Source organism: Podarcis filfolensis (genome assembly GCF_964270895.1).
Source record: "Podarcis filfolensis genome assembly, chromosome: 5".
Taxonomy (NCBI): domain Eukaryota; kingdom Metazoa; phylum Chordata; class Lepidosauria; order Squamata; family Lacertidae; genus Podarcis; species Podarcis filfolensis.
This window is the reverse complement of record NC_139608.1, coordinates 50956469-50981533: the sequence shown is the minus strand read 5'-3', so window position 1 is coordinate 50981533 and position 25065 is coordinate 50956469. Positions and strand designations below refer to the sequence as shown.

The 25065-nt window shown below is 40.1% G+C and overlaps 1 protein-coding gene across 4 annotated transcripts in view; it reads left to right on the top strand.

Annotated features, from left to right (window-relative positions):
• The window catches only part of SHTN1 (shootin 1), a 68484-nt gene extending 44237 nt beyond the window's left edge, over positions 1–24247 (top strand). For all 4 annotated transcript variants that reach the window (XM_083616700.1, XM_083616703.1, XM_083616701.1 and 1 more), the window contains exons 12-18: positions 3454–3536; positions 4767–4873; positions 5700–5753; positions 7932–8052; positions 8738–8909; positions 17887–21105; positions 21334–24247. In XM_083616700.1, the coding sequence (XP_083472826.1) occupies positions 3454–3536; positions 4767–4873; positions 5700–5753; positions 7932–8052; positions 8738–8909; positions 17887–18091 (742 nt within the window). In that variant the 3' untranslated portion in view covers positions 18092–21105; positions 21334–24247. The remainder of the gene's footprint in view (positions 1–3453; positions 3537–4766; positions 4874–5699; positions 5754–7931; positions 8053–8737; positions 8910–17886; positions 21106–21333) is intronic.
• The last annotated feature ends 818 nt before the right edge of the window (positions 24248–25065 follow it).

Below are 25065 nucleotides of genomic sequence, written 5' to 3'. Positions count from 1 at the left end.
GGCTTCAGAAATTGCTTTTGTGCATGCGCAGATGCCCAAAATCACTTCTGCACAGGTGTGATTTTCGGCGTCTGGGCATGCGCAGAAGCGATTTCTGGCATCGCAGACATGCACAGACACGATTTCCGGCGCTGCGCCAGTCCGACCCACAATCTCCGCGGGAGTGATCCGGCCCAGGTAAGGTAAACCTTGCCGACCCCTGTTTTAGGAGTTAATTATAAGCATATTGAGGATAAACATGCACTTTTGCCTCCTAGGAAGAAAAACAGGTTGGGTGACTGGAGGAAACCAAATTCAAATACATATAATCAGTTCATATGTAATTTCTACAATTTTAACCTGTTGCATAACCCATTCTCCAGGACAATCAGGCTGTTAATACCTGTCTGCTTTGGGAGTTGGTGAGCTCTTTGCTGGAGGTGTTTGGTCAGAGGCTGGGCAACCATCTTTCAAAGATCCTGCATTATAACAGGAAGCTGGATTAAATGACCTCCAAGGTCCCTTCTAACTCTAAAATTCTATAATTATATTAATCATCCAATCTACTAGCAGTATATCCCGCTGCCCATGTGCAGGTGATCTCAGGAATCAGCCATGCACTGCCATTAAGAAGTTTGGAGTTATTCTCTTTGTCTCAAAGCAAAATTATGGCAGATGGTTTACAGGGGTCCTAGGACATTGCATGAATCCAAACCCATTAAAACATAGTAATTATTAGCTGCATGTGCTTAGCATTCAGCAAGAACAGACATTATAACATAGGGGGAAAATTGTAAGGATGAATGCTTCCTTGCAATTTATTGTTCCAAACTTTCTGAACAAGAGTGGTTTTCAATGCATGTATCAATGTGTAACTTAAATATGTGCAGTTTTAATGGAAACCTAGCCTGCCATAAAGCATCCAATTCAGTTACATGAATTCCCAAATAGCCCTGTTTTGTAAGCCTCCTGTTCCTACCTTCCTTTTGCCTCATGTGATTTGCTTAATCTTTTTACTCAGCCCAACTGCTTTATTTACTTCCAGTGCAATTTAGGTCTATTTGAAGAGAACAGCTACTCCGTTGATTCTTTGCATGCCATGCTCCCAGTGTGCTCAGTACTGTATCTCTTAAAAGCCTTTCTGTGGTATTCCAAAACCAGGCAGGAGTATAATCCGTTTTAAATCTATGAAGTGCTTAATGCAGAATAATATTCACACATGATCTAAAGCCCAGATGAAGGCATACTGTAGGTTCATGTTTTCAACAGCTGAATGAATGGTATCTTAAATCATCATTATAAAGCTATTTACTGTCTGTTTAAGATATTCTGTTTTTTAATGTTTGATGTTTTATTGTGTTTTTATAGATGCTGTAAGAAAACCAAGCCAGACGGGTGGGATATAAATAATAAAATTGTTGTTGTTGTTTATATGCTGCCTATCTGACTGGACCATTTCAAGGTGTTAAATTAACAAATTGTAAATTTGTTTTTGTAAAGGTGTTAAATTAGGAGATTGTAAAATTGTTTACTCACAATAAAGGAATTTTTTAAAAGTGATCCATTAAACAAATTGAGTAATGTCCTGTTGTCAATGCAACACCCCATCAATTGCTCTCACTTGCTATGATAACATGACTGGCCAAAGAAACAGGAGTTATCCAGTTAATTGCAGTTGTTTCTTTACATGATAGAAAGTTTTAGGTTGCAAAGCCCTCCTGCAGACCAAACAGCCTTTTGCTCATGTACCTCTCCTCTTCTGTTGCCTTGTCAATGTGTTAAAGTTTTGGTTATGTTGCTTTTGTTTTTGTTTCTGTGGGATCAATGGCGGAGCTTCATGCTCCGGCACCAGGGGGCGGAGAGCAGGCAGAGGCGGGGCTTGCGTGCATCCTGGGGGCGTGGTGTGCCGCCCATGGGGGCGTGGCGCCCAGCGCGGGTGGGGGGCAGCCGCGATGGCACCCCACCAGGATCGCGCTGCCAGGGATGGGGCGCTCCCCCTGCACGCCTCTTCCTCCACCAGTGTGTGGGATGGGCTTACTTAAAAAGAATAAAAAGAGGCCATATGCATGTACATATATGTTTGGAACCACGGTACTTGAAGAACCAACTTGTTTTGTACAATCCTGCCCAAGAATTGAGATCTTCCAACTGCCTCTTCAGTGATTCAGAAGCTGATAGTGTGTGAAAGGGCTTTTTCTGTGGCGGCCCCACCACTTCGTGGCCTCACTCTTTTCTCAATTTATTCATATTTTATAGTGTGTGTGTGTTGTTATTTTTGTTGTTTTACTGTCAACTTCTCTGATCTCATGGAGGGAGAATGGAAAATAAATAATTTTAAATAGATAAATAAATGCATCTAGATTCCTTTTAAGAGAGACAGGGATAGGCATCCTTTCTGTCCATTATACTTGTAATAGACATTTCGCTATTGTCACTGGCATACTTCACAAAGGATAAAATATGGTTGGGGCACACTTTGATCCTTTTTAACACAGAGAATGAAAATTGGTCAATTTCAATTTAATCAGCATGCAACCTGTCATGCAGGTTAGCCTTTATGCTTTGGAAGTGTTCTTGCCGTTCTCAAATGTGCTTATCCTCCAAACATTGCAGGCAATTGTGGTGGCTGTTTCAAAGATCACTGGATTGATTTATTCATTTGCCTGCCATTTAGCATTTTAAAAGGTGCTCAAGACATCCAGGTACAGACACATAATAATAACAACAGCTCCCCCTATTCCCCCCTTTAAGGCATGTTGAAAGCTTTTTGTATTAAAGTAAAAGGAAAGGAGGAAGGAATGACAGCAAACCTCTCATATTTGGTCAAATATTGACTTGGCAGCGCCTGTTTAAGATTAATATCATGCCTTGCAGATTGAACCAAAAGCATAGATAATGTGAGGGTTTTTATTTTCTGTTCTCATTTTGTTTGTTTACCAGTAGCCCTATTCCAGCAAATACATACTGTCGAAACGAGGGGACAATATAGAGGCTCCCTGCTGGGTGGCATTGTTCTCTGGAGTGTAATGCGTTATGTTAACGTTCCTAACCCTTCAATTTTTTATTGTGTGAGAAGGCTTTATTTTGTCACACATGTCACGGTGCCATGTTACCTTTTAATATTCAGATCTTGAGTGTTTTGCACTATGCCTTGTCAACAGCAATCGTGAAACAAATAATACGTTCTGTGTATTTTTAAAATCTTTTTTTTTAAAGGAGGTGTGACATTTCTGCCTCTGCCTGGAAGTGTTTGAACACTCATGTCAATTGGAAAGCTTAGCTGTTTGTTGGTTAATGCCAGCTCCTTCCACAATGCATGTCATAGGAACAGGCCCCGATCCTACATGTGTTTGTTATGCCTTTTCGTCAGACGAGACTACGGGCAACTAAGCGTGCTAAGTTGGTTCTGAAAGTGCAGGTGTCAGGTTCAAGAGAAAGCTTGAGTGACTGTCTTCCATCTTTACTTTGTGAAAGGTCGCTGATGTCAATGATTCGTAAGAAGTCTCATGCAAATAGCAGCATGGCGAAGAAAGAAAAGGCATCTCAGCAAGGCTCAGGTACAGCACATTTTCTTCCCAGCAAAATGAACCTTGTTCCTAGTGCAATAAGGTGATATCTGAGCTTTTCATTTCACTTCACACAGTGCATCATCGGAACTATGGAACCTTTTTGCGTTAGAGGTAGTGATGGCCACCATCTTGGATGGGTTTAAAACAGGACTGGGCAAATTCATGGAGGATAAGGTTATCAATGGCTGCTAGGCATGATGAATATGCTCTGTCTACATGATCCAAGGTAGTAATGCTTCTGCATACCAGTTGCTGCAAACCATAGGAGGGAAGAGTGCTCCCATGCTCGGGTCCTGCTGAAATCTGGTTGGCCACTGTGAGAATGGGATGATGGGCTAGATCAGGCATCCCCAAACTCGGCCCTCCAGATGTTTTGGGACTACAATTCCCATCATCCCTGACCATTGGTCCTGTTAGCTAGGGATGATGGGAGTTGTTGTCCCAAAACATCTGGAAGGCTGAGTTTGGGGTGCCTGGGCTAGATGGACCACTGGCGTGATCCAGCAGGGCTATTATGCTCCTATGTTCTTGAATTGTAAGAACCATCTTTAGCCCTTTTCAGTCATTCAAGCAATGAGGAGGAGATCAGGGTTGTGTACACTAGCTCCATCCATATCCCAGTGCCCATCTCCCGTGGCCTTCCGCGTGTTGGAGGGCAAATGTGTGCAGCAGGGAGCCAATTTAGGGCAGTAGCTGTGTGTCTTCAGGTTCTGAACCACCATCTCCACAGTCTTCACTGTGGCAGCCCCTAATCTGTAGAACTCCCTCCCCACAGAGGTGTATCTGACACCTTCATTATACAGCTTTCAGTAAATGCTGAAGGTGGCATCTGTTCACCTTGGCATTTGACACTTGAGATGTATATTTTTTGGACCCACCTTATTTTTGTAAATCAAAAACTGCTAGTAGAATTCCAGGTTAACTTGGTAGCAAGTCAAAGCATTGAGTGAGTAGTAGCATGAGCACCTAATATGAGCTGGCAAAGTGGCAAAGTAATATGAAATATATTAAAATAATAATAATAAAATAACCATTTCCCTTCCAAATCCCATCCTTAATTCTAGCCTTATAACTTCTTTAGTACGGTTTGGAAATCAATATTCTTAAGCAGTGTGAGTCAGGAAGGCTCTTTCTGGCTCTTTGTTTTCCTCAATTTACAATGAAAGGAAGGAACCTCCTGAAAGAAAGTAATTTGACTTTTTTGTTGTTTTGCAACAGGAGAAGTATCGGATCTGAAGAGACAAGCTGTTGAAGAAATGATGGATAGAATTAAAAAGGGGGTTCACCTTAGACCTGTTAACCAGACCAACCGTTCTAAGACAAAGGTTTGTTAACAAGGAGAATAGAAGGGTCCTGAAGCTCTTCTAGTGCAGTGTGCTTCAACCTTAAGTCCCCAAATATTGTTGGACTACAACTCTCATCATCCCTGCCTATTGATAGATAAACTGTAGGTTGCTAAAAAGTAATCGGAGGGGGAAGCTCCCTCTCCCAACGATCTCTTCAAACTGACCCCTAGCTAATGCCTGTGAAAGCAAGAGCTTGCCATAATCTGTCAGAAGGAATGGGGTTGATTATGTTGGGCAGGAGGAAAGGAGGGTAACAGCTGCTGAGGCACTCCAACCTGGATTGCAGAGTTAATGCAGCGTTATATGACTAAGTTATAAGACCACACTCATTTATTTTCCCTTTCAATGGGAGATGACCCAGGCAGATAGCAAAATAATAACTTTTTTGAAAGTTTCCCAAACTATTTCCTACTATTGAGGTTCATCTGATTTCTATTACTTCATTCAGAAGCAGTCACTGGGTGAGATCAAATTTCTGCGCTAGCTTCCTGCAAGGTAGGTCACTGCTGCTTACTGAGGTGGGGGGAGGTCAGTGTTGTGCAAACACACCAGCAGAGCCAGTTCAGTGCTCCTGGTCAGCATGTTTGCACCACAGCAACCTCCCTTCCACCCCACCCCACTCCCTCCTAGTAGGCAACAGGAACCCACCTACTGGGAAGCTAGCATAGTCTAGTGTATTTCTTTGTGGTGAAAACCCTCTTCCAATAGCCTTGCCTCCAGTTTTCCTCTTTTGCACGCCTTAAGTGCTTTAGTCAACGTCTGCAAAATCACATTACCTAGATGGGTGTTTTGTTTTCATTTACAGCCAGAAGTACCCAAACCCTCTGAGAGTGCAATGAAAGAGTTAAAAGGAATTCTGGTAAGAAAAAGAGAGAAAACAACTTTGCATTATACTTTGTGTCCTTGTGTCATTGCTGAAAAGTGCCCCAAGGGAAAGAAGATGGGCGGATATAGACAGATGTTCAGAATTATGTTTTCTTTTTCTTACTTAATTATGCAAGCTCACGTGACATTTCAAAGATTTCACCTAGGGATGGGGAAGAAATTCAGATCAGATCACATTTAATGGTGAACCTACCTAATTCTCACTTTCTGAAACATGCCCATCATTCAAATTTTGTGTTTCTCCAAATTTTACAGTGCAGTTATCCAGCCAAGCAATGGGTATAAAAATATACTAGGGTAAAATGTGTATATAATGCATACATCTGTGAAAATAACATTAAAAATGCACTATATCAGGGGATTGTATGCAAAAATGTGTACATTGGGAGAAATTGGCACTTACATGCCGAGGAGACCTTTTTTAAAAATCACAAAGTAATATGGAAATGTGGAGAACCTAATTTAAGATTGGGAAAATGAGAAACTGAAATTGACAGATTTACGCCTGCCTAATTTCAGCTGAATCTTAGTACCTGCTCTAATAGATCTAACTGGTTCCATGCAAATCGCTTCACTATAAAAAGTAAAAGGAACACTCGATAAAACCAACTTCTAGTGCATTCGCCAGGCTAGTCATTAGCACAGTGAGACAGGAAAAATAAGGTTGGGAGGTGTAAAGCTAAATCCTTATATGCATATTGTTACTGTGCTAATTATGCATTTTGTGTAGGTCTCTGTATAATTGTTGTAAACAAAGTGATATTAATTTGTTCCATTTCAAGCTTGATGTAAAACACCTTACTTTATTTCCTTTGCTACTAGATCTGTAGCATGAGCACAATACCAAGGAGTTACGTGTTAATAATATGCCTCCTCTGTTAAATTCAGAATACTAACAAAATGCAGGATTTAAGTTAATTGAAGGAAACATTGGGAATTAAGTGCTGTTTTGCTGAAAACTTGAAAGATGTGCCAATTTTAAGAATTAATGTGTTGCATTTTCCATTTTCTTCCCAATAGTCAAGAGAAGCATGAGCACAATTGAGGTTTTACATGTGCAGGCTAGGAAATGCAGCTTAGTATTGGCCCCGCACCAGTTCCATGGGGAAGGAGACTAACTCTTCCCTTTGAAGAATTTGCACTTGTGTGGCTTAATACATGCTCTCAACACATGCCCATTGGCTGGTTTGTGCCTGCCATAGAAGGTTAACTGGGTAGATCACACTTCATTGTGTGATAGGGTGGTCCCTACTTCTTTAAAGGAAGCAGTGATATGGCCATTCCTGAAAAAACCAACCCTGGACTCAGAGGTTTATTCCAGCTGCTGCCCAGTTACCAATAGACCTTTGTTAGGCAAGGTGATTGAGATGGTGGTAGGGATTCAGTTACAGATGCTTGTGGATGAAGCTGATTATCTTGACCCATTCCAACCCTGGGCTCAGACCAGAATTAGCCTTTGTATTCCTGATAGAGGACCTTCTTCAGGAGAGGAACAACGGTGTGTAACCCTGATGATTCTGCTGAATCTGTTGGTGGCTTCTGATGCCATTGATCATTGTTACATCTTGGACTATCTCTATGAGTCAGCAGCTGAGGGCACTGTTTTATGGTGCTTTCACTTCTGCTTACAGGGTCGGTTCCAGAAAGTAGCATTAGGTGAGTGTGCCTTAACACTCTGTTAGTTGATCTCTGGGGGACACTGCACAATTTTGCCTCCAGTGTTATTTGATGTCTATATGAAGCTGCTGGCGGTGGTCATTAGGAGAATTGGGGCAAAGTGTCACCAGTATGCAACAGTATATCCTGGTGCCAAGCCATTCATAGGTTGAAAGCATCATCTTGAATTGTACATAGAAACAAACAGGGAGTCAGTGAATTTATTATTATTATTATTATTATTATTATTATTATTATTATTATTATTAATGCTGTTGAGATAAGTTCCAAGTGACCAGTTCCAGTCAATAATCAGGCTACTATATTCTGAGCCAACTGGACTTTTTATGTAGTCTTCAAGGGCAGCCCCATGTATGAATAATTTTTGGTAATCAAGTCAGGATTACATGCTTTCCAGCAAATTTTGATGTATGGTTATGGCATCTTCTACTGACTGTCACATGGCCGACCATTTTACTGATATATTTTATTTTAGGAAACAATGAATACATCTGCAAGTTCAAGAAGCCTAAAATCCCTTGAGGCAGATAGTAATGAAACAGAATTAGAAAGAATTTTGCGGCTCAGGAAGGTGACGACCGATCAAGATAATAGCAGTGAGTTACCAAGATATTTTCTGATCCTGCAACTGAATTATGTTATCTCTTCAATGCTGTTCCAAAGGTCTAATTGCCTTCCTTTTGAAACCTTTAACATTTCAGTTCTCATTAATTGAGTGAGCTCTGATTGCTTTCCTGGCTGATCTATGGTCTCATAAGAGCTGCACTCTAACATCCCCAGCATTGTTCAGTAAAGCCATTCTAGGCAACCTTCTGCTCTGAAGTTCAGACACTGACACTAAAGCCATTGTGATCCTTTCCACCGATATGCTTTCTTTCCAATAGGTTCATAAATTAACACCTGTGTATCGTAGGAACAATAACTGATAGTTATCATATAAGCTTGTACATCAGGAATATGATTTCAGACTCATAGGAAATAAGAAAACCTTATTCATTGTTCCAAGAGCAGTTGTATGTACAAATAAAATTCTAATTATTTTCCAGAGTGAGCACAGCCAGATAATACATCAGGGAAGAAAACCTTGAAAAAGTGTGTGTGTGTGTGTGTGTGTGTGTGTGTGTGTGTGTGTGTGTCTTAAGTGGCACAGTCTTCAATAGAAAGTGGTGCATATAGTGATCAAAATTGATCTGGACTAATTAATGCTTTGGCACAATGCCACTCTATAAGTATATAATAGTGTAATTTAATAATGCAGATGCTGTATTCTTTGGGTTTTAGATCCAATTGGAATATTGGCTTCTTCTGAATCCAAATCTATGCCAGTGTTGGGTTCCATTGAAACACAGTCTGGATTGAACAAGAAAACTCTGGCAGCAGAACTTGGTCCCAGTTCTTTGGGGTCAGATGAAAAGTGTCACAAAATGGTTGAAAGCACAAGTTCCGACATTCAGTAAGTAGTTTATGTTTGTTGATGATTCCCCTTGCAATGAGATCAAAAGTCATTAGGTCTTTCAAAACCCCTCCATTCAAAAATAGGGGTTGACATTGCAAGAAGATCTAGACCTGTATGACACAGCAGGTGTAAAACTATGACTTCCTGTTCCTTCTCAGTGGAAAACACCAAGCACAGTGCAGAAAATAACATTTGCATTTTTAAAAAAGATTGTGATTACTGCTCATATTCACTTGCATGATTTCTGTTCCTGACCTTGTACGAAGATGGAGAAGTGCAGCAGTATTTTCTCTCTCTCTCTCTTTCTCTCTCCCTCCCGTATCCCTTTTACACACCTTAACTAGGAGTGTCACTTCCAAACTCAGATCTCCTCCAAAAAAAAAAAATCTTCTAAAATATATATTCCATTGTTGAGACTATTAAACAGCAACCTGCCAACAAACAAATTGACAGATGGAAGCAGATAAAGACCATTGGGAGACACTTCCCTAATTTGGCCATTAGCCTTATGGACAAACCAGGTACCAAAGTAGACTGAAGCACTTGCATATCTCAGCTGTGGAAACTGGAAGCATGAGAAATTATTCCAGTGCTGGATCTTAGAGCCTTCTAATTAATGCCCCAAGTTTAATCTAGTTGAGGTAACAAAGGGTTTGGGCATTACTCTCTGTGAAGATGGAAAACTGAAATATCACTCTTTATATCATTAAATGTCATAATATGCTGTCTTATCTGTCTTATCTGTATTTCATTTTTCAGTGTTTGGGATGTATACATGTTCCCATTTAAATGACAGCTGCAGTTCTTGGGTTGCCACAGTCCTGAATAACTGAATTATACTACTGCAAATTAGCCATTAACTAATTAGACAATATATCTCAGCAGCAGTAGCAATGCATATTCAATTTTGCCAGGAATATGTGTATTTTCTTAGCCTAAGATGCAGCTGGCGATGCAACTTTTAATCAGCGGTAAACAGAATGCTGAGCTACCTGGAGGTGTTGTGATCAAGAGCTTTGAAGCTTCCATCTGTTTGGCTGAATAAATCCGCAGTTTGGTTTGCCCAAGGTATTACCTGACTGTACATTTTCTTTCAAAGTGCTGTTTAATCATCAAAGAGTTAATCCTGCTTCAGAAATGCACACTTCAGACAGATCCGGTCGAGGGTCAGTTTGTTTTATAACAATCCCCAGATTTCTATAAACTTCTCTGATGCTTTCCGTTTGGTCCTCTTTCCAGGATGTTAGGCAGTTTATTACTTAAAGAGGAAAAAAGGAAATAGGTGAGACAAATCAGATCAGCAAAATGTTATAATCATGGTTAATTAAACCTCTGATTTCCTGTTCTATCAGTTGAAAAAGGAACACCTATTCTCAAACAACTGCATCTCATAGTTCAAAGGGGTAAATCTCAGCAAATGAAGTGGAAATTCAATTCACGCCTATTTTTGTGTGCTTCCTTTATCATTCGTAAAAACAGGCTAAAAACCTTATTTCTTATTTCTCTTGCTTTTATGGTTTTCATTTCATTCTGTTTTAAATGTGTGTTTTTTAAAGTATGTTTTGAAAGGAAATAGCTCTCTCCAGTTGTATTTTGTTTCTTCTCATTCACACATCCCTGATAAAAGATTACCGAGTTTCTATCTTTCCGATTAAATGTGTTTAATTTGACATCATTATTGTTGCATTTGTGAGCCACTAGTGAAACACAAAGGCAATTTAGTTCAGGGATGAGTTGTTGTTTTTCTGTGAACTACGGCTTTGTTCATCTGTGGATTTCCACTGCTTTGGATGGATAATGTTAATCAGAAGATTCTACTTACTCTTGCTACCTTTTTTGTCTACCTTTTATTCTAGTAAACTAAGTGGAAATTGCATTTGCAAGGAAGGAAATGAAATAATTGCGGGGCCCAAGGTCTCCCAGAATGCGTGATGAATTGACCATGAAAAGGATCTTGTATCGACTGTCATAGTTGTTAGGAGCTGTAAAAGCATACGTGAAACTCTGTTGATTATGCAGCTTGCCTATTCAGCAACAACCAAAAAGGACACCTTCTTATTTAAAATTATATGCTTAAAAATTAAAACAAGTGTCACTGGCTTTGTAGAGGCAATGTAGTCTTGGTGTGACCTAATCATGCAGCCAGTAGACAATGGCCAATTTATGAAACTGCTGAATTGTGGGTCCATTTGGCAATGTTTACCTGGGGCAATCTGAGCAGCCTTTCAGAATCTACTGCTAACTAGGGGAGTACCCTTCTGTGGGGGCTACAAAGAGCAACTGCTACAAGGGCCACTTAGGTGTTGCCAGAACAAGAGGACACTGATCAGTATTTTAAAGAATTGCATAGTCTAATTTATATTTATAGATACACATTAGAAACAGTCTGTTGCAGAGGTGCTAACGCTGTTGGACAGTTTCAAGACCTGATTTGCTTTCAGCTGAATGTCCTTAGGTGGCCCCTTTAGGCTAAAGTAGCTGCCATACATGGGAATTTTGGGGTTAGGGCTTGCTTTCTTGTGGAACCTTTGCCAATTTAAACCCTCTTGGGTTTGCTCAAATGCCTTATAGTCACATTATCTTGTTTTGTACTTGGCTGCCCTGTTTATATGAGCATTCCCTGCATCTATGTTTGCATGAGTCACTGTTTAAATATTGTAGGCGTGTATAATTGTACAAAACTCTGTGGCACTTTTTAAAGAGTGGCAAAGAGAAATTGTTGACATCCATCTACCTTGCAAGACGATGGATTATGCCTCTGGCGTCACCCACTCAATCTGCAGAGCTTGTCATTGCAAGCAGGAGAAGTCCCTAACCCACCAAGGGCTACTCTCACCTGGTTTAGCTGGCCAGTCGAAGCTGTTCCCAGGGTGTGGCCACTTTCAAATGCTGACAGCTTCTAGGAGCCACAGGTGAGAGCTGTGTGTAGGGTTTGGACCAAAGGTGGAAAGACTTCCCCAAAAGGAGCACAACATGTCCCCCACCAGAGGTACTACTGCTCCCCTAAGACCCCATACATCCCAGGGGGAGAGAGGGAGAGAGCACACAATGATATATAGCAAATAAGCACTGTAGTAGGATGACAGAACCATTCTGACAAAACATGAGTCAAACTTTGTGACGTGAGGACAAGGGACAGATTCCGCATTACACTGAACACATAGTTTGGTGTTCCATGATTCTTCAAATAGCAGTGGTGTGGGGGCAGTGGCGTAGCAACAGACCATTGTTGTTCAGTTTTTTTTTAGGGCAGCCGCTGATTTCAGGGATGGGAAGTGGCTCCGCTGCCCTCAAGCTCCCTTGCTGCCCAGAATCCCAACCCCCAACGCACAGTAGCCACCGTGCCGCACTACAGACCCCCGTGGCACCCAGTGGACCACCCCCACCCCCCGGCTAGCTACACTACTGTGTGGGGGTGACCAGACTGTAGTGAGATGGGAGAGATTTTATTTTCACCCTTCCTCCTTGGACTGTGATCCTGATAAAAATTTGAACCAGTGGCAGTGTGTCCCTGTCTCCACAGTCCTGATTGTTATCAGATCGCACTGCAGCTGCTTTTTAAAAATAATTTAAAAAACAATTTATTTATTTTTTAAACTATGGGCTGGTTTGAGATAATCATTTCCTTGGTTTATGAAGCTGACCAGTTTAAACAGGCCAGTGTGTTTAACATAGCATATAGTTTGGCTGTTAGATATAAACTTCAGAAGGCTTATTTCTAATTCATTGTGACTAAAATATACAAAGGAGAAGCAAAGGCTAAAGGAACTACCATGTTTAATGGCAAATTTGTGCCCACTTATGTATACTTAAGCCAAAGAAGAGCAGTTGGATTAATATGTTACAGCATGGAATTGCAGCATGGAGTTGATTAAAGAGCAGCATGCTATAATTTCAGAAAGGCTGTGGTGAAGTCAAACAACTTTTATTACTACTACTTCTGTGAGAAGGACAGTGGGTTAAAGTTGCACCAGAACAGATTTAGCATTCATTGTAACAAATACTGTAAGAGTACTTGGTCTGTTGTCCCAACAGCTTGTACGATCTTCTCCTGGGTGTTTTTCCAAGAAAGACCAGATTAGTGTTGTTGCATGTTGCTGTCATCATATTACTTCAAAGCCTTGGGGGGGGGGAGGCATTTCAGAAATTGTCAACTGCTTTGTAAGCAACAACAGGAATGAACAAATCATGTGCCGTGTCATTGTATTCCTCCAACAGCCCATTTATTTAGTGTTCTTGCAATTTGCTCTATTTTTCAGTGCCTAAAAAAACTTGTAATGCTTTTGCACTGATTTTGACGGCCTGGAAGAAACTGGTGGTTATCCTGGTTGTTGTTATATTATAAAAAGAAGGCTAAAAGATACAGTTTGCAGTTGAAGAGAAGAGTTAAGACATTTCCCAGTTGATTTATGCATCCCAAAGCATGAGCACTGCAAGTTTAGGTGCCTGCCTTAACTTTCACGCCTCATAAGCAGCCAAAACAGTCTTGTCCAATTCTGCTTGCTTACAGCTTAACCGCTGCAAATCCATGGTTTCTCTTTTGGCCACAATGTGTTTCCACCTACGTGCTGAGAACACTGAATGAAGCCCTCCTTTTGTACTGACCACCCTACCTTTCCATTATGCTTTCATTTAGGTTAGAGAGAAAGCTTACGTAAGTAAATTGCATATTTTGAGGGGAGAACAAAGTTGGTTGGTGGAGGATGCAAAAGAAGGAGACTTGAGGGAGATGGGCACTGGAACATGTATCTGTTTCATAACAAGGTGACATGCAAGTCAATAAAGGAAGAGATCTGTTAAACTACACATACTCTTTTGCAACAGGTTGGCACTATTTCAAAATAAATGAATATTTCAAAATAAATAAATTCAATTTTTAGAATTTAAAAGTAAAGTAAGTCTGCTAGTCTTGTATGTTCAGATATCCAATATCATTTATTTACAGTCCACTGCCCACTAACTCAAAGTCACAGAAAGTGAAATACTTTTAAAAAGAAAGAAAGAAATCAGAAAACAGTCACAGAACATCTTTGGGAGAATTGTATTGGCTTGAATAGTTACTTAGCTATTTTTTCATTCATACACAAGATTGAATTTTGCAGCTTAAGATAAGCTTTGCATGAGGTTTGCTGTCAGTATTAAGAATTTATCATTAAAGTCCGCTGTACATTTGAACCCAGCTCCCATGCTCAACTCAAGTTGCAGAGGAAGTGGTTTAGGGATGAAAGACCAAGAGAAAATACCAGTGGATGGAGGCTAGGTTGTGTATAATACATGAGACCTAATCCAATTGTTCTCTGCAAAATTAAACACAGCAGGAGTTTCATTTAGGTTTCTTCAGAGAAACTACGTGCTAATTTTGTTCAGTGTGGAACAGTTCCTGACGTTCCTGTGGTGTACATACACGGACGGGAAAGTTGCTGTATCTTACTCTTCCAACCTTCCCCCTACCCCCTTCCTTTTACTTAGTACGTTCTCTGCACTTAGTAAACATTTCCATGTAGTAGAGGACTCGGTTAACAGAAGAAGCCACATATTGGGTAAGGTTTAATCTGATGATTTTATACAATTAAAGGATTTTCTCTTTCCCTCAGCTGTAATCTTAGCACCACTGAATTGTCTACTGGCACTGCAGGAAACAGCTCAGCCTTAGAGAGAGTCAACTACAAAGGTTTTCTGTGTGCAGTTTGTGCATGGGCAATTAAGCTTTAACAACAAATTGGAAAGAACAACAGGATGTGCTGGAAGTTGAGAATCTTCTTCCTTAAAAGATTGATGCCTTGTGGATGGCGAAAGAAGGGTGCATAGATACATCAGAAACATGCTTGAAAACTGAGCAGTTTCAGCATCTTCTCGCTGCTCTTTATTGCATGCCATACAATGGCTAGAAGAAATCCTAAGAATATTTCTTTAAAATGAGATCTAGCACAAGGTCTCCAATGTCGTGACCCAATTCATATCCACCTTTCTATGCTGCAGGAGCCCTTAGCATTTCTGCTCAGTATTTTCTTTATGTATCCAATGTGTTGTATAAGTACTGCTCAATGAGATTACTCCCGGGTAACCCAGGAGCCTGTTACTTCAAACAGTAATACCCTGATGGTTTGTAATCAGTACCAAGCATAGAACTCTATGGGTCTGACCCAGGGGGTCTAGCTGGTGCAAAATGTTGTGGCTAGACTGCTGGTGGGGACAGACTATGACCAGTACATAGTTCCAGTACTCAAAAGTCTGTACTGGTTGCCAGTATGCTACCAGGCCAGGTTACAAGGCCATTAACAATTTGGGTCCAGGGTGCCTCAAGGACTTCCTGATCCCCAATGTCCCTGTCCAATCATGGAGGTCTTTTGGGGAGGAGGTCTTTGGGGGAGTCACTGATAGTGGTCTTCCGTGGCTCAGATGCATGAGTCATATTCACCAGGAGCTATGTGTTTTAATAATTCCAAGGCGACAAATTAGTTTCTAGTTCCCTTTGTAGGATTGGAATTAATGCAGTCTGGAGGCTTTACATTCAATTGAGATATCCCATAAACTTCAGATAGAGAACGTTGCTCTAGACTCTACAGCAAGATATGACAGTGTTTCCGTTACTTCTACAAATTATAAAGGCCATTTGTCAGACTGGTATGTATTTTGGAGAATCGTTTCTTTTTTTTAAGGTTTCAGTTTCAGATTGTAGTAAAGCAAATGCTGCATCAAAACCAAGAGGATTTGAGTATGATGGGATGCCACATGAAAGGCTGTATAAAAATACCTAAATAAATCAAGTTTCAATGGGAGATCAAAAAATCTAAGGCACACATATTCCTTAGCTTATGCTGTTGTGTTTGCTGTTTGGATTAATACTTTTTGTTTGCATGAAAATGGTGAACAGGTGCCCTATAACCCTGACGCTCATGCGGAGTACTGTCCTATCACTTTTCCTTTTCACGTTTAATGATTTGTGTTATCTTTTGTGATGTATAAGTCCTTGCACTGAGAGTGGCAGCAGGTGTTTGAAATTCTTGACTGATAGCAGTTATTATTAGAATGTTTGTGTGAGCTTACACAATAAAACCCCAAGCTGTTACTGTTTATCTTTTTAATTATGTCTTTAGTTCTTAATTCAAAGGTTAATAGCATTTTAAAATCTTTTAAAATGTTTAAAATCTGGACTGAGTGCTGCTGCCATTACATAAACAGGAGACTATATCCAACCTTTCTTCAAAAAAAAGTTTGCTTTCTTCCTGCACAACTATTAATTTGCATATTGACTTTCAGAACCGTGTTATCAATAGAGTTTGCACAGAGCTAGAAGTTAAGACTCTCCGTCACTTCATATCTGCCTTTACAAGTACTAGTTAAACACTATGCCATACAAACTGGTTTATAGGTAAAAAAATGCCTGAGTGATCCTTCATGGCAGTACAGCACAGACTTATTTTTTCTCCTCCCAACTGCCCTCCCCACAAAAATAGTCTGCACAGATAGCATTTTTAAAAATCAGTTTCATTTCAACTGAAACTTATTCCAGAGCAGAAGAGCAAAGTTTCACCAATGCCGCTGAGATTTTTCTGGTCTGAAGTAAGGGCTGAGTGCAATCCCACTATGATCTGCTCCTGTATAAATTGTGTTCAGAACAATAAAGTACCACTGACAGTTACAATACAGCTGAGCGGATTGTACTCTTTTATACAGAATTCAAAAATATGTTTTGCACTGTGTCGTTAAGCTGTGCCAAATTTCAGCTCAGGATACAGTGTGGTAAGTCAGCAGTAAACACTTGAGAGAGATTTTATGGTTTTTAACAATAATATTGCACCGTAAATAACAGCAGTTGTGTAAAAAGGGGACTTGGGGGCGGAGATGCACCAAAGGAACCCTGAGCGGCAATTTCTTATTTTGTGCTGGTACATAATCACTGGGTTTTGCCATTAAACTGTGTTATAGTGACAGACTTTAATCTCCCATTTTTCTGTCCTCAAAGGTGATAAATATGATTGCTCTGTTATCCTTTTTTATTATTGTAAATGACACAGGCTTCACACTCTTTGGCAGTGCATCAGCCGTTGGATTGCTGCCATCCACTAATGCAGGCCTCCTGTGGAGATCCCAATGAAGAATTATACTCTGATTCACCAGATTGTGTTAAATAGTCCAGCTGTTGAGATTTTGAAAGATGGTTACCTCTAAAGTGATTTATTTTTTTAAAGACCTTGGCATTTATGGCTTGGACCATTTTGATAGTGTTGGGGCAATCAGCTTTTCAGAGGTAGCATTTTCTAAAATAACTCTTCTTGTTGTTTATGTCACTTCCAAAGTTTCATTCACGGTGATGTTAAGGGGGGGGACCTGTTCCACTTTCAGCAAAAAAGCAAAAATAAGCACCAGGCAGAATCTGCATAAAATAAGACTTTGGGATTTGAATAATGGCCAAACGGACTTGCCAAATGGATCGGCTAGAGCCAGGTTCTGAATTAGTCTCAAGTTCCAGTGTTTGGTGTGATTGTGGTGTATATAATTTGAACTATGAAGATCACAGAGGAAGAACAAGGTTTTGCTGTTGTAAAGTAGCAATTTATTGCTGAAGAAATCTGGCACCTGAACATAAAATTCTGCAAGGATGACAATTTGTTATTTCTGTGATCTGGCTTTCTTTCTTTAAAACTGTAGGGCTTTACGGCTTTCCCATCAAATCAAATACAAAGCAGTTGAAATGGCAGCATTTCTATTTCACCTTGCCCTTGCTGAGTTACCTTCCTTCCTGAACAATTGCCCAAACTGCTCCAATAATAATTGCACCAATCACATCAATTTCGTTCTCCCCAAAGGATTCTTCTTGTTCTTTCCAATACTTATAGCTTCTTGGCAGCTACCATATTCTGCCCTCAAAATAGCCAAATAATCTGTACTTAGTGCTTTTGAAGTTGGGATGCAAGCCAGTTAGTATGTTAATGATTTGTTCCTATATTTACATGTTGCTTTGTGCTTCCAGGTCACCAACCAACCTGGGGCTTAAAAATAAGGTTGCTGGTACAGAAAAGGAAGCAGAATCCATGGTACTACTGAATCCTGAGAAAACCAAAGAGCACACGACTGGACATCTGAATCAAGACAAGGGGTCTGAAGAAAAAGGTCAACAGCTTCATAAAGATGCTAGCGTTGGGAAAACAAAAGAGACAGACAGCTCTCATTGCTAATTGATGTGCTAAAAGGCATTAACTTCTGGAAGTTCCTTTCACTGAGCATCAGTTGTTTCATTTGTGTGTACTGGGAAGGGCTTAATTCTGTAGGGTTGTATCCAATTTAGTTGTACTCAGAGTAGATCCTAAGTTGTTGCAGTAGCAAAAACCAATGCAATAAGTCTTGCTAGCACAACAAGGACTTCTCCCGTTGTGTGCCCCCTGCTACCTCCCCAAATCTGCTCAGGTCAGGAAACCCCAAGAACAGCACAAGGGGAGATCATTCCATCTGGCAAGCAAAAATGCTTGCACTGGAGCAATTTCCATAGTGCAGCCTGGAATTCTACACATTGAAATTAATGGGTATAAGTAACTTACGTCTATTAATTTCAACGGGACTATTTTGAGTAGTGCTTAACTGAATGCAACTCCTCCTAGTTTCTAATCATGTAACCCTAATTGTTTATTGAAATGACCTTAAGTTATATACAATTTAAAGTCTCACATTGGACTTTCTCCTGTAGCAGCAGGGAAGTTTTTACTGAATTACTGTATTGGGTTTCTTTCTTAAATTATGCAGTACATCAAAATTTATTTTGATATTATTTTATAGTGATGCCTTGTTTAGGACTGAAAGCTCACCAAAACAGATAGATTGAGCCTTATTTAGATAATCACAGAAATGCATTTCTACTGATAGATGCAGCCACAAATCAGTTTTAGAAAAGGAAAGATGAACATAACTCACCTTAATAAGCCAAGATATAAGTGAGTCTTTTGGCAATCCATGTAGTCTCTTCACACAAGCAATCCAACCAACTAGGAAGTCTTTCCTTAATTATATGGTTAACAGATTTGGAAGAAGCCAGGGTGTCGATGTTCATTGAGGATGTATGTGCAGCCAAAAGGCTTGTCGCAAATGCACTGGGGACTTCTCTGCAATCAGCTACCACCTGATTAAAAGGGTCTTCAGCTACAGTCTTGTGCATTCACTAGGCTGTAAGTCCCATTAAAAATAGTAGAACTGAGCACAAATGTTTAGAACTGCACTGTTAGTCAGTCAATTGTATTGCTTTTAATAGATCACTGTTTGCATATATCTGCATATGGCGAAGAGGCACAGTTTTTAAAAGAAAAGGTAGATTCTCTTGGTTATTAGGTTATATACAAATATGTTGTGGGAGATATCATCATAAAAGGCACATTCCTCCTTCTGTTTCATGGGGAATGCCAGTGGTGCTTTTTAAAAGTTCTGTACTAAAATTAGTTATTTTTTAAGCTGTTCCCTAATTAGGGCACCATTTTCAGTCATTCAACAATGCAATTCTGTGCATGTCTGCTCATAAGTTTTTCCATTGATTCATTGGGGTTTACTCCTAGGTAGGTGGCTACAGAATAACAGCCTTAAAAAAATGCACAAGAGTTTATGCAATTTCCATTCGTTTCAAAGAGGCTTCTACAGGAAAAGTCCCCAATGGATTCATACCCACATAGCTATACTTCAGTAACCCAAAAGAATTTTATATAAGGACTATTTTATCCATCTTACCCATAGCAGCTGTACTTAGATACTTTTGAAAAGCAAAAACTCAGTAGTTCTGCCTTATAACAGGATCTTGTCAGCAGTGTCCCCTTGAGTATTGTTTTGCTGTTGGCAGGATCAGTCAGAGAAGTTGGCAATAGCAAGCTGATGCTTCCAAGGCATGGCTTTCAATGCCACTGAATTCCTTATGGAAAAGAAAGTAAATGAGGCCTATTTCCTTTAAAATAATCTACCTGTTCAGACATCATACAACCCAGCTAGGTTTTGCACTGCTATCTATATAAATGGCTTAATTTCTCACCTAAACTGATATTATTATTATTATTATTATTATTATTATTATTATTATTATTATTATTATTATTATTATTATTTATACCCTGCCCACCTGGCTGGGTTTCCCCAGCCACTCTTTCTTCATGCTTCTGCAAGCTTCATACTTAGCACCAAACCTGTCATTAATCCTGGTTCCATTTTCACTGCAGAGGGAACCTGGAATTCATTTTTATATCTTAACATAAAATGGTCTGATTTTGCTTGGAAGCTTCTCCATGCAGAGGACTCTTAATGTGTGGTGGTTCACCACATGGACCATAATTTCTACAAGATTCATCTGCCAGGGATGTTTTGTGCCATTTTAAAACAGGCAGCATAGTGAGCTGGCTCATGCAAAGAACTGACCATACGGATGCTGTTTCATATGGATGCAGTTTCATGCAACTTCTGCTTGGTTTCCATTTTGTTGCTTAATTCTGTCCCCACCTGGCTTCATCTGTCTTCCTGGATCAATAAAATAAATACTTGCTCAGGGAGGCACACGAAAGCAGCACCCCAGTTCTAAGACAAGGAAGGCAAATCTGACCTTCCACACTGGTTTCACCAGTGGTACTCATACTACATAAGGCACTTTTCAGCCATGAGCAGAAGCTGGCTACAATCCTGAGTGTCATAGTTTTCACTTATGAATCAAAATCATAGTTAACAGGTGGACATTGAACATTGTTAAGAAACCCAGATTCATTGCATCTTTCAGTTTTTATAGTTCCTGTATCCATAATGTTCAAAATCTTACTCCTATTATAGGTTTGTAGTTTCCTGCATACAAATATTGTAGAATTAAGTGCATTGCATCTACCAGAAGTAGTTTGCCAGTTATCTTATACCTGGAAATGACAGGCACATTGTATTAAACAAAAGCATCTAAAATACATACAGTAGCTGCTAAACTGGTCTAAACCCCCAAGCAAATATTTTCGTCTGTACACTCAATAAAAACAAGCTAGTCATCTCTCTGGATAAGACAGCTGTTGTTGTCCAACTAGGCCTTGTGGCACACCAGGCAAGGTGTTAATGGAGTTAGATAAACTTAGGAAAACTAAAAACCTTTCTATAGTCAGAGTATCATTTCACCACCCAGAAAATTCATGGTCCTTCCTGAGAGTTTAGACCATGTTGTGTCTCCACACAACTTACGTTAACCAGTACAGTGGTACCTCAGGTTAAGTACTTAATTCGTTCTGGAGGTCCGTACTTAACCTGAATCTGTTCTTAACCTGAAGCACCACTTTAGCTAATGGGGCCTCCTGCTGCCGCCACGCTGCTGGAGCACGATTTCTGTTCTCATCCTGAAGCAAAGTTCTTAACCTGAAGCGCTATTTCTGGGTTAGCGGAGTCTGTAACCTGAAGCGTATGCAACCTGAGGTACCACTGTACTTAGCTCTCATTATGCAGCCATGGCCTCTTCCCTGGAAAGCTGTGGGCATCATAGTAGGTGTGCCAGTTTATGTGGCATTTTAAAGTAGCTGTGATCTTCACTAACACCTCTGTGCTGCATAGGAGAAAAGTGATGGTCATGGTTTTGCTGCCTGTGGCAAGAGGACAGCCTACAGTTTCTTGCAGTCTTAGCCATAAGTGCTGCCTCAAACGTTCTGCTCTTTCAAGTAAGGGCTCAGCATTTCTGTTGCCTGCATGCACTTCACTGAAATGTCTACTTCCGTGCATGTTTCTAATTTACTGTCAACCATGTGCTGCTGTGACACACTTCATCAACTTCTTTGCTTATCAGTAACCCAGGAAGAATGTTGTGTGTAGACACATCTAGAACATGCCTCCAGCTCTTTGTGGTCCTCCTCTAATGGGACTTTGGTTGTTAATTGCTGAGACTTCCATTATTGTTTTTATCAGCACTTTGCACATTTTGGGTTTCTACAGCGATCAGAAATTAGTATATTTTACCATTTTGAGGCATCTCTTGAGGAAAAAAACCTTTCCCCAACTGTTTTTTCAACTAAACATTCAGTCTACCAGTATGTCATTTCTTGATTGTTCTGCCAGGCTGTGCAAACCCTGTGCGCGTGTTACTCACGTGTAGAGAATGCATGCTTATGAACCAGAGCATTTTTTTAAACAGCCAGCTTTATTTTTAACAACCACACATCAAGTGTGGTTGTCGGTATAAGAAGGCCAACACCCAAGCACCTCCTCCTCCATGCAGTTAGGACGCCCAAACAGCCAGGTGTCCAAAATGCACAAAGCCTTACAGACAAGGAGGCCTTCCTGTGCAGACTCTGGTTGGGTTGCTGTTTTGGGGGTGTTGTCGGGGAAAGTTGTTGCTGTTGGTCCTATTTTAGATCCTGTGATTTATGTGGAAATCGTTCGGTCTGCTTGGGCATTTTACTATTTATTTTTTGTCACTCCTTTTGTTACACTTTTTCATGTTGTAAGGTGCCTTGCGTATGGTTAGAACTGTGGAAAAGCAGCATACAAATAAAATTATGTATGTTTGTACTGACAACCACACTCAGTGCAGAGTTCTTAAAAATGCTCTGGTCTGTACTAGAGTATGCCTTACGCATGAGTAACATGTACATGGAGCTGCAGGCAGCTGAATCATTTCACAAGACCAAGTCTATAGAAATCTTGTATTGAGCTGAACTTCTCTTGTGGCTCCATATTTAATAAATGTAGGTATAGTATTTAGGATCAAGTATAGGTAGCAGCTTCTGTCTGTTTTAAAAGGCTTAAGAGCAGAGTAATAGAATCTCATATGGAGACCACCAAAATTCCTTTCTCCATTGCATCCCTCCAGTGAGGAGATTAATAAACATTTGAATGTGCTGTGCTGCTTAAAGAATATTTACTTGTAAACCAATATGTACATGGCCACAAAGCACCATGTCCAACCAGTAGATCATGTCCAACCAGTAGATTATTGCATGTCCAACCCGTAGATCATGATCTACCGGTAGATCCCTGGCTGATCCTGGTATATTGTGAGATCATCCCCAAAAGCTCAACAGCTCTGCAATCCTCTCCCCAAAAAGCTCAACAACTTTGGGCAACCCACCCCCTCCCACCCACCTACCCCACGCACACTCCTCCTCCCTCCAATGACAATGGGTAATCACTGCCAGTTTTTTTATACTAGGAGTATATCGCAGTCTCTTGGGAGTTGGACATGCCTGCTATAGATGCTGCAGTTCTTCAGTGAATCAGCATCAGGCTTCTATCTTTTATTCTACTGTAAAATGACACCTGAAAACAATAGCCTGTCAAAACATCATGGGGTTGTTGTTGTTGTTGTTGTTGGGGTTTTTTTTAACTAGGTGAAATAGCTTACATAGCACAATTATGGCATCACTCATATCCCAGTGAAGACAGTGACAAATGTGTTTTTTACACAGTTTTCACGTTTCCAAAATCAACATACTTTTTACACTACAGTGAACAGGTGTGATCAGGACTTTCTCCTTTAAAAAACAAAAAAAAACACTTGAGCAATTTAATGTTAGTTTGAAATTTGGTAGTAATGTTCTTGAATGCACTGTGAGATTTTAATGATAGGAGACAATGATCAGTAATTAGGATTAAATGATGAATGTGTTTGGTTTGTTAGCTTGGCTTTATAGTAGTTGTTCAATGCTTATCTCCTGAAAAGCAAAATCATTAAAAGCTATAATCCTATATACACTTCCCTGGGAGAAAGCCCCACTGGGCCAGCCCTACCATTAGGCACAGTGAAGCAGCAGTCTCTGGCAGATTTTGGATGCCATGAGAGGACAGCAAATAATTATTTAATTAATATTGTGTTTTTACTCCCAGGAAGAGGTGGTTGTGGGATTTTCTGCCTCAGATGTCAAAGTAACTTGACCAGCCTAAGGTACATATGCACCATGACCAAAGGTGCACAATTTGCTTGCACTGCCTCAGGCAGCAAAATGTATTGGTCGAGACCTGCCCTAAGTAGATACATTTAGGATTGCATTGTTAGTGTGGTAACTGCGTGTGTAATTTTTATTTTTATTTTGCATGTTTGTTAAGCAAATAATGGGATCGATCTAATCAGTTAACTGTTTCATAAATATGGGGAAACATGTCCATTTGCTTTCCATGAACTTGCGCTTCAGTAGGTTTTGTTTCCTACTAATTGCTTTTGCACTTAGATATCAGTTTGATTACAATGAATTTCATATGACGATTTCTAAATGTATTTTTCCTTGAATTCTTACAGGAGAATATGCAAAAAAATGAAAAATGTATTTCTTTCTAGTTAAATTATTTGTTATACTATGATATAAATTATTTATCTTTTTAATGCTGCTTATTAAAAAAGGTTTTTGACTTTTTTCCCAGATATTGTGGCATTTTGTTGTTCTTTCCAGCTTTAAGACAGGGGTGGCCTGTTACATCAGTTTTTAGTCTGTCATGTAGCAAAACTGGTGACTGGCCGTAAGATACAGGAACCAAAGACGGGTCATTATGACAGACAGAGCCCCAGAAAAAGCATGGGGCTCGCAGACAGTAATGAAAGCCAGCCCAGTCAAGGTCATATGTATGTATGAATGAAACTCTTTTGTATACAGGTTATATCATACCAATTAATATCCATGGAAGGAGTCAAATCAAAATATGCATTCTTTGTGTGCAAAGATAGAGGTCTTCTGTTGAATGGGAAGCATTTGCTGAGAAGGTTACTCATTGCATTTGGTTGCACAGCTGCATTTGAAAATGACCACTGTAGACTCCAGGGCTGTGACATGTTTTTCAGACAATGGGCAGTGGTGGTGGGTGGGGTTAGAGCCAAAAATGAGCAGAGTAATGGATGTGACTTTTGCCTTGTACAACAGGGTATATTCCTGCCACATCAGGCATGCAAAAGGCATTATAGTTCAAGCATATATAGTCAAGCCAGGCAAAAGCACTTGAGGGAGAGTACAGAGCAGGACTGGTGAGGGATGTGGCCTGGAAAGAGTCTCAAAGGCCAAATAAAGAAGCTTGGGTGGCCACATTCAGCTCTGAGTCAGTTTCCTCACCCCTGATCTATTCAAACTTTCAGAGAATTTTACTTCAGAGATATATAAACCTGAATTGTACTTTGACTGCTGACACTGTTAATGGAAAGGAAAATCAGCTTGGCAAAGTGGTTTTTAAAACTGTGTCCTAAAACAAA